The sequence below is a fragment of the Pyrus communis genome, chromosome 2, assembly GCF_963583255.1.
Source record: "Pyrus communis chromosome 2, drPyrComm1.1, whole genome shotgun sequence".
NCBI lineage: Eukaryota > Viridiplantae > Streptophyta > Magnoliopsida > Rosales > Rosaceae > Pyrus > Pyrus communis.
Genome location: NC_084804.1, coordinates 5,338,086 through 5,347,201, shown reverse-complemented (window position 1 = coordinate 5,347,201; position 9,116 = coordinate 5,338,086). Strand labels below are relative to the sequence as shown.

Sequence of the window (9,116 nt, the reverse complement as noted above, 5' to 3'; positions counted from 1 at the left end):
TATTTGGTGTAAAAAGAGAATTGTTGGACACACTCAGAATTCAAGATAAAAAAATAATAAATTGAATGTAAAAAGAAATCAAATGGGTATAAATAAAATTTCCCAAATCAAAATTGTTCCTGTACCAATATAAAGTCATGACGCACTCCTCTTCCTCATATTATTTCACTATTGAGGAATACATGATACTTTTTGGGATTGTAAATACAAAAGCACTAGTTTGCTTCTGATTAAAAAAAAAAAAAAAAAAAAACCCCTAATTTAATAAAAAGAAATAAATTTGTAAACTTGTGGACCTAATTATTAGTTACTGTTATTGCCGCCAGCACTAAAAGTTGATTAGCGAGATTTTTTTTTTTTCTGTAGTTTGATTCTTTTAAGTGTTTCTCACTACGGTTTACAAATGTACAGCCAAACGAATAAAACAAGAAAGCAAAAAGCGATTTGACCAAAAAATAAATTGACTGAAAATTAGTAAACCATTACTAATTTGACCCAGGCCATACCCTAATTTCTTGATCATACTTAATCCAACTACCAGTGTATAACAAGCAATAAGAACAAAGTAAACGGGAAATATTTTTCATTTCCTACCAACTTAATCCAATTTAATCCAACTAGTGGAGTTTAATAGGCGATAACACAAAAGTAAACAGGAAATTTTTTATTTCGGTATAATAGTCCATGCAAATGCTTCCTATCAACCATACAACTTAATTTATAGGATCGAAGTTTGATATTTCTTTGTAATAAATGGGGATTATGTCCTTCAGCTCATCCCATCCACCAGTCATTATTAGGGTTAATAAACAAAACCAGCTCTCTGTATGCATGCCGCAAGTCCCTCCAACGATTAAAGGATGAGGCTTGAATCCCAGTAAAATTAATAAGAACTTAGCTGGCTCGAAAGTCAAGGAATCGAAGCAGTTTTGGAGAATGCTTAAAAAACAAGGTAAACAAGTAGGCCAAACATTCAAGTTCTTAATCAACTGTCAAAATTTACATGTTAATTAAGCACTATATAAAAGATTCAAGTATATAATCTGATGATGGTTGCATCATCTCTAATTGAAGAGCATGAGCTTGCGCTTGTGCTTCTCTTGCAGGTGAAGGTATGTCTTCAGGGTCTCGTTTCGGTTTAACCCATCTCCCATGAGCGTTTCTTACTAACCCCTTGTGTGGCAATTGGTACCAACATTGTGGAATTCTAAGATCATCCACCAACATGTCACATCCCTTGTTCACCAAGGCAATATCCCTCCTAGCATTTGACCTAAAAGTAGTTTCTGTACTCAAAAACCCATCCACAAGATGGAGGTAGGTCTCGAGGCTATGAAACCCTGGCAGATTGAACCCACCACGCTTGAGATAAGGCGAAAAACCAACTTCGAGCTTCAATTCAGCCCCAACATGTGTGTAAACCCAATCCAATGTGCCCGTAATGTCATCAAACTTCTGAAGACTCTCATTCAAAACAAGCCCCGGCATTTTCGGAACCATGTCTTGTTTAACCACAACCCTCAATGTCTTGACTCCCATTTGGTGTAGCTCTTCCTTGAAGGCAATGTTTCCAACCCTAGGGGCGCCAAAGGAAATTACGCTTATCGGAAGGCCAGGGAGTTTTTCGGCAGCTTCATAGGCATTGACCAAAGCCAATGCACCTCCCAAGCTATGCCCTGTGATTGTAAGGCTCACTTCTTCACCTTTTGCTTGGTACAACTCCACAAGCCTAGTCACTTCTTTCATGACTTGCTCTGATGCACTAGACTTATTGTACCTTGTGGTGTCACTCTTGGCAGTGTAAATCCCATGGAACCCATGTTCCACTTTGGCATCTCCACCCCCAATTGGCTCCAATTTCCTTTGCATATCCTCATACCACTCCGATGGCACCACGGTCCCCCGCCACGCCACCACAATGTCCCTCCTCCCAATCCTCCTAGTCTCCTCCTCGTCGCTCACGGCAACATACCCCATCCAGTTGGAATGCTTGCTCCATGTGTCAGCCAAGTGTGACCTCTCCAGCCACTGCGGCATGTCGATGTGTGACATTGCATAAATGTACTTGCTAACATTGTAGCCATTTTTGTCTAGACCCAACACATCAAAAAGCTTGTTTTTGTTGTACCTGCAGCTCCCGCAGTACTCGGAGAAGAAATCGAAATCAAAAGCGTCATACGTTGCTTGTGCAAACTCACCATATTTGACAATCTCTCTTCTTATCCAAGGGTGGAGAGGGTCCAAAAGACCCTCCCAATCATTTGAGCCGTGGATTTCGCGCCATTTTTCGGATATGTTGTCTTTCGGAGAAGTAGTGGGAGTTGAATGGCTCTCTTCTGTGATCATATTCCAATTAGCAGGGTGAATGTTGGTTCTTTGAGGAGTATCTATGTGGAGGTGGAGGAGGTTGGCTAGCGATTCAGCTAAACGGTTGGCTTTGTTTGATGTCTTGGTTTGATGGGGATGATCAAGAACAGCTTCTTGATGATGGCTAGCCCGGATTAGGGAAAACCGGGTTGCACTGGCAGCGGCTTCACTGGCCGGAAGATGGGTGTACATCTTAGTTGATAGCGCCATGGTTGCCTCCAGCTCAAATTTCTAAACACACGGCCGGAAGATAGGACGAGCGTTCTACCGCTGAAGCTATAAACTCCGACGAGTTCAAAAGAGGGCTCAGAATTTTGGAGTAATTGGAAATTAGAATACAAGGGATCGAGGGATGAATTATATACAAGAAAAAATGAATGTGTCACGCGTGGGACAAAGACTAAAACATGGAATTACGCAGTGTTTGATTGACCATTTGTATTTTATTTAGACTTGTTCTTGTCGATGGAGACAAGTTCACATGCTGGGAAACCCAAATCTCCTAACCTCTTCAAGGTTAACCTTGCTCATGGATAAAGTATCAAGACTGCCACTCCCCAAATGATGCAGTGGCAATTGGTAATTGTTTGAAACAACGAGGGATATAAATCGGCAGATCATGTCAACTTTAAATTTTGGGACAACGATTAGTCATGGGGAAGAAGTACGTAATGACCTTATTGGACTTTCAACACGTAGTGGTGGATTCAGTTCAGTTTTCGCACCTCTTCCTCGGTACTTCCTATAAACGCGAATTTTTTGTTATAAAACGGGAATTCTAATTTTACCACGATAATTTAGCGGACTATAATCTTTAAATTAATCATTTTTATTTTGATAATCTTTCTTGTGTATATAGTTTTGTTCGTAAGAATCGACTTGAGATGTCTTTGTTTAGAATTTTTTTTTTTTTTTAAATAACATGTCAATTCTAAAATCATATATTTTTTAATTGATTATTATTATTAAAAAAAAGTTCAAAACTATTACAATAGTTTAAAAGAATGAGGAGTTTAGAATCTGAAGCACATGCCCCCGAATTCTGAAATCATATGTTGCTTGTGGTTTGTTAAGTGCAATTTTATACTCATTCATAATAAAAAAATGTAAAGTGCAATTTTATAATCATCATCAAGAGGATAAAATGTTACCAATTTAATTTAAGAATCAAAAGTTGATTCACAAAAAGTCTCATCCACAAAACGTCTAAGGTCTCGTTTAAATGTGCTTTTAAAATGACTGAAAGTGTTTTTAGAGAAAATATTTTTGGATTTTAAAAGCACTTTAAGTGCTTTCTACGAGAAGCCAATTATGTGCTTCTTCCAAAAAGCACTTTAAGTGCTTTTCCAGGATTTACTAGCATTTTTACAAAGAATTGTTTTCAAAAATATTTTCACTAAAAGCGTTTTCAGTCATTTTAAAAATACATCCAAACGAGCTCTAAGTCTATAGCAATAGATGACTAGAGACAGCTAGACAACTATGACATTACATGTAGTATTTATGTTCACACATAGCTCGTCGTAAATAAATCGCTAGAATTACAATTTATTGATATATTTTTTTACTTTAAAATGGAAGTGCCAAGTTAAACTCTCATTATCTCATATAAAGATGATAAGTTTGATATCTAGCTATGATCTATTAGATTTTTTTTTTAAGAAGACCAGCTAGTGACCTTGTCACATCAATTCATCCTTATGGAGGTCGAGAAGGTTTACAGACGCATTTCAGCCTCTTTTTGACCACCATTGTGTGATTCACTAGCAATGATCTATCATATGACTAAACCCAAATAACAAAAATAGAAATTGTTCTTGTACCAATATAAAGTCATGACGCACTCTTTTACTTCGTATTTATTCCACCATTAACTTTTTTGGAGTGTAAATACATAAAACACTAATTTGAATCCGTAAAAAATAAAACTAATTTGACGAAAATAAATTTGTAAACTCGTGGACCCAATTTTTAGTTATTGTTATTGCACTTGACACGAACAGTTAAGCCAAACAAACAAAATAAAAATGACTTAGTACTATGATCTAGTAGTATTTATTTTCACTTGAAAATGAGATGTCTGATGTTCGAATCTCGTGAATGATGAATTCGACATCAAATTAGGCTACTCATTGTGTTGTTTAGTCGAACTATCTCTTCCTTTAGTATAAAAATATCAACGTACTTAAAAAAAAATTAAAAAAAAAAAAAAAACTAACAAAATAAGAAAGCGAAAAGTCGTTCCTTTTTGCCAACTTTTTATTTGCTGAAATCATCATCCCAGCAAAGAGGGCCAGAAATACAAAAATTAATTAGTTGACATGCTAGCAATAGTTTGAGTAAAGCAAGACTAATTTGATCCAGGCCATACCCTAATTTCTTAACCAAACTTAATCCAACTCGCACTGTGTATTAAGCAATAAGAACAAAGTAAAACATGGGAAATATTTTTGATTTCCTACCAAATTAATCCAATTTAATCCAACTAGCAGAGTTTAATACGCGATAACACGAAGTAAACTGGAAATTTTTTATTTCGGTAAAACAGTCGATGCAAGTGCTTCCTATCAACCATACAACTTAATTTATAGGATCCAAATATGATATCTCTTTGTAATAAATGGGGATTATGTCCTTCAGCTCATCCCATCCACCAGTCATTTTCAGGGTTAAGAAACAAAACCAGCTCTTTGTATGCATGCCGCAAGCAAGTTCAATGATTAAAGGAAGAGGCTTGAATCCCGGAAAAATTAACAAGAACTTAGCTGGCTCGAAAGTCAAGGAATAGACGCAGTTTCTGCACAAGAAGTTCGCGTGGTCCGAAAGGAGGCTTGCTGTTAATGATCCAATCCTTGTCGCCCTTTTTAGCACTGCTTGCCATCTGATCATGGAAAGCAGACACAATCTGGTAGATCGAGTTCCTCAGAACATCAGCAACAGCATATGCTTTTGAATGAAGCGGGCCGGCTCTCTTTTTGCTTGTGCCAGTATTAGCCATGCTCGAGTTTCTCAATTTAAAACCAGTTGACCCCATGAACTGATTAGCAGACTGCAAAGTGGTCTTCTTCCCCATGTATGTTTCAACAGCAAGAAGGCAAGAAATCAGTGTGGACATTACAGCAGCATTACTACCAGAGATCTGGGCAACCCCATATCTGTCCTCTTTGTGTGAGCATGCAGTCAGTGAGGCAGCTGTCCACGCACACCATGCATATAGCTGCATTAAAATATATATATATATATTAGGCTTTTTAGGCGACAACGTCCACTGTACCAATCTAAGAGCTATTGCCCTGGTCCATAACCAGAGAACAATACTAAAATGAATTGTTAGAATTTCAGATAGAAGTACTACTGGACAATGGTAGATTAATATTACTCCATAGATGATATGTTAGTTCACAGTTCGTCTAAACGAAGTAGTAAGACACACACAGACAGGTAAGATATATCCACGAGTATGGTTAAGAATTGATCTGTTTACCTGGAAGTTATTCAAAGCTTCAGAGTATTTTGAGTCTAGTCGGTTGTCAGTTGGGGACAGTAACTGATTGGATATTTGGGAGCCGTTTTCAATGGAACTTTCCAAGCCTTCACCTAGCTTTGATGCAAGCTGCTCCAGAGGCCGCAAGCATACAGATATAACTCTTTTGTACGTTTCACCAGTTTCCTCAAAAAATGCAGCTCTTCTCCAAGCATCCACATTATTCTCGCAAACCATACAGAGATCAAGATATGCAAGATACTGAAGAAGAGAATTAGGACTGCTCTCCTCCAGAGCTGCAAGGAGAATCTCACTTGGATTTGTTTCTGCTGCTGCTGATCCTTTAGGTGGCGCAAATATGAATCTCTTTGTGTGAAGCACCTACATTACAACACAATTTCAAACAATACAGATTTCAAATTAGATGGTTAACTATAAAAGGAAGGGGCATAGAATATGAACATGAAAACTGACTCAATTGATACAGAAATTTGTTATAGCAAACAAATAGCACCAAGTATTCAGATTCTTTAAAAAGAGATCAAGCTGTGCGGTTTATAAGTATGCCATATAGCATGGTATATGACCAAGTTGTAAGTTTTCTAGTGTCATTAAGCAGTTAAGTTCACATCCGAAAAGAAGAAAAAGTAGCTAAGTTGTATTAAATTCCATCAAATGCTACTAGCATTAAATACTCAAGCTGGCTATTAGGTTTAAATTGTATACAAAGCTTCTGCGACTGGTTCTAACATTTGGAAGAAATATTCTGCATCATTGAGCAGGTCCATGCTGCATGAGGCTCTAGTTTATTCCACTCATGACTTCTGGTACTTCTATGTTACATTCACTCTTATAACTGTACGGGGAGGGGAACCAATGAAGAGCACTTGAAGGGGTTACAAAACATTCACAAAAGTTCCACATACCAGGCACTCATTCAAATAATCATAAAGATAAGCTCACATGTACTATTGATGAAAAGGAGTGGGCATTTGATATCGCCAAGAACCGGCAAGAAAATGAACATTCAAATAGGTATTTTAGTTGATCTGCAAATGCAATGCTTCTTTCAACAACATGCAGTAGTATTAACAAAAATGAAAATTAACAACCATGTTAATATGTTTAAAGAACCAACCCGATGTAAATGGTGACTTAGTTCCCAGCAGAGAAACACTAAGAAACTCCCAATGTAAAACCTGATCTGCTCGGCAATAAACTTTCCAGTTGTAGTCTGGTTCTGAATGTGGTGGGGCAGAAACACTAGCAGTGCAGCTGAAAACAGGTACGCAACAAAGGAAAGCTGAAAGGATCGTGTGATAGCTGAAGGAAGCCCCATTTTGAAGCTGAAAAAAGGAGGACGCTGTTGACATAAACAATTAGAGTCAGAGCCATGATTTGTGTAAGCAGAAAGCAAAAGGCAACATGAGAATATCCAAACAAGGCAAACAATTTCTTATGAGAAAACTTAGTAAATGAGTGCAAACAGCAGTCTCGAATCTCCACCGGTGACATGCTTACACACAAAATGTATTGCAAACCAGCAAAAAAGAAGTAGAGAGAATTGGGCCAGGACCCTGATTCAAGATAACACGAATTATGATGAACAATTAACCCACCGTGGTGATTGGATCTCCTAAACAAAGAAGATGAATTCTATACACACACATACACATGCCCCGCTCACACCATATACACCATAAATGGAAAAACCAGAGAGCTCCAAGGACACAATGACAGACAGGGATTCATCATACTTCAACAGCGCTATTGACACGATTTAGAACTTATAGGAAAACTTCAATAGTTTCTTTTTCTTTTCTTTTCACCACCTTTGAGCTCTACATTTCAGAAACATCTGACTAATACCGTAACCAGCCTAGATGTCTAGGGTAGAACATAATCTATCGAAATATGATTGAACACTCGTGCGTAAAAGCAAAAACTGTACTTTCAATCAATTGACGAGGGGTTTCCTTCATTTGTAGGCTCCTACATATTTCAGCAATGCATTTCTCTTTTGCTAACACACAATACACATCATGTAACATCAAATTACACAGAGAAAGATTCAAACTTTGTACAAAGGTAGCCAAAAACTGACCTGAATAATGGGAAACTCCAAGACCCACCTGCGATTATACACATAGTACAGCCCAAAAAGCAAACCCATCATAAAACCCCTAAACCCTACTCTCCCAATCGCAGAAACCCCATCGCCAAACCCCCCACACAACGACGCCACCGAAACAAACCCCGACACCGCCGCCGCGCCCAAAAACATCAGGAAACGCACCGAAAGCTTAGCCCGGGCACGGGAATCGGCCGTCTCCGACGAATCGGAGCCACCCGGTACAAAAAGGAAGCGAACGAGCCCGAGAACGAGCTGGAGAAGAGAGGCGGGGCGGTGGGGGTGTGGCGAGGCGACGAGAGAGAGTGAGAAGGAGAAGAGGAGCTGGGAGAGGTGGAAGGTCAAAAACGTAATAAGGGCAAATATCGATGGGGCGAACGGGAATGTGAAAGGGGGCTTGTCGGTGGAGGGGGAAGCGGAGGAGACGACTGATGAGAGGGTTTTGAAGAGGAAGAAGATGACGGTGGAGGGGATGGATTGCCATATGAGGAACCCTAAGAAGCGGTTGTGGAGCGCCATCTCCGGCGGCGTCGCCGAAGCTGGAGGCGGCATTGATTAGTTGGCGGAGGGTTTCAGGTGGGTTTTTGGAGGTTCAGACAAAGGGAGGGGATTTGAAATGTTTCATGGGAGGGTTTTGGGGTTTTTGGTCTGAGGCGCCAACTGAGAACTACGAAGTTATGAACTGAGAGCAGAGCAATTTTCTGAGTCTGCCTTGCTTTTTTACTTTTATTTTCAAATTATATTTGATTTTTTTTCTCCCCATTGGGTTTTTTTTTTTTTTTTAATTTTTTTTTCTCAGTAATTTTCTATCAAAACAAATAATTGGTTAGTGGGAAGCGAATCCTCCCCATTGGAGTTCGAATTCAAGTTTGAACTTTTACTGATGTACTTTTTAGGGTCACCAGCTCTGTTTTGGCGTACCGTTTAATCAGAGACTAAAGTACGCTGCTGCCTCATGTGATATCAAATAAGGTACAAGCGGACTCTAAATTACATATTATTTAACAAATTTAACTTTTTGTTTTTTATTTCAATTAAATTTTAACCAACATCAAAGCTCCAAATTTGTTTGGAAAATGTATGAAAACACAAACAACTTGAGTCCGATTCTTCCACTAAACTTTCTGGTTTTCT

The 9,116-nt window shown here is 38.6% G+C and overlaps 2 protein-coding genes across 2 annotated transcripts; both read right to left on the bottom strand.

Annotated features, from left to right (window-relative positions):
* Positions 1-961: 961 nt before the first annotated feature.
* On the bottom strand, positions 962-2,678 carry LOC137726641 (phospholipase A1-Igamma1, chloroplastic-like). The gene has a single exon (XM_068465580.1). It carries the CDS (start codon positions 2,575-2,577, stop codon positions 1,018-1,020), a length of 1,560 nt encoding a protein of 519 aa, XP_068321681.1. The 5' UTR covers positions 2,578-2,678; the 3' UTR covers positions 962-1,017.
* Positions 2,679-4,883: 2,205 nt separating this feature from the next.
* LOC137725700 (uncharacterized) lies at positions 4,884-8,680 on the bottom strand. The gene is made up of 4 exons (XM_068464474.1): positions 7,956-8,680; positions 6,990-7,214; positions 5,852-6,232; positions 4,884-5,584 (listed from the first exon to the last, which is right to left on the bottom strand). Exons 1-4 carry the CDS (start codon positions 8,532-8,534, stop codon positions 5,129-5,131), a joined length of 1,641 nt encoding a protein of 546 aa, XP_068320575.1. The 5' UTR covers positions 8,535-8,680; the 3' UTR covers positions 4,884-5,128.
* Positions 8,681-9,116: the final 436 nt, after the last annotated feature.

What these genes read in the sequence shown, in the direction of transcription:
- LOC137726641 (XM_068465580.1), bottom strand. Translation starts at nt 2,577, where the DNA reads ATGGCGCTATCAACTAAGATGTACACCCATCTTCCGGCCAGTGAAGCC.
- LOC137725700 (XM_068464474.1), bottom strand. Translation starts at nt 8,534, where the DNA reads ATGCCGCCTCCAGCTTCGGCGACGCCGCCGGAGATGGCGCTCCACAAC. An exon ending in TGGAGTTTCCCATTATTCAG is followed by an intron (nt 7,215 to 7,955) that starts GTCAGTTTTTGG and finishes TTATGTCAACAG; the next exon opens with CGTCCTCCTTTTTTCAGCTT. An exon ending in AAGCTTTGAATAACTTCCAG is followed by an intron (nt 5,585 to 5,851) that starts GTAAACAGATCA and finishes ATTTTAATGCAG; the next exon opens with CTATATGCATGGTGTGCGTG.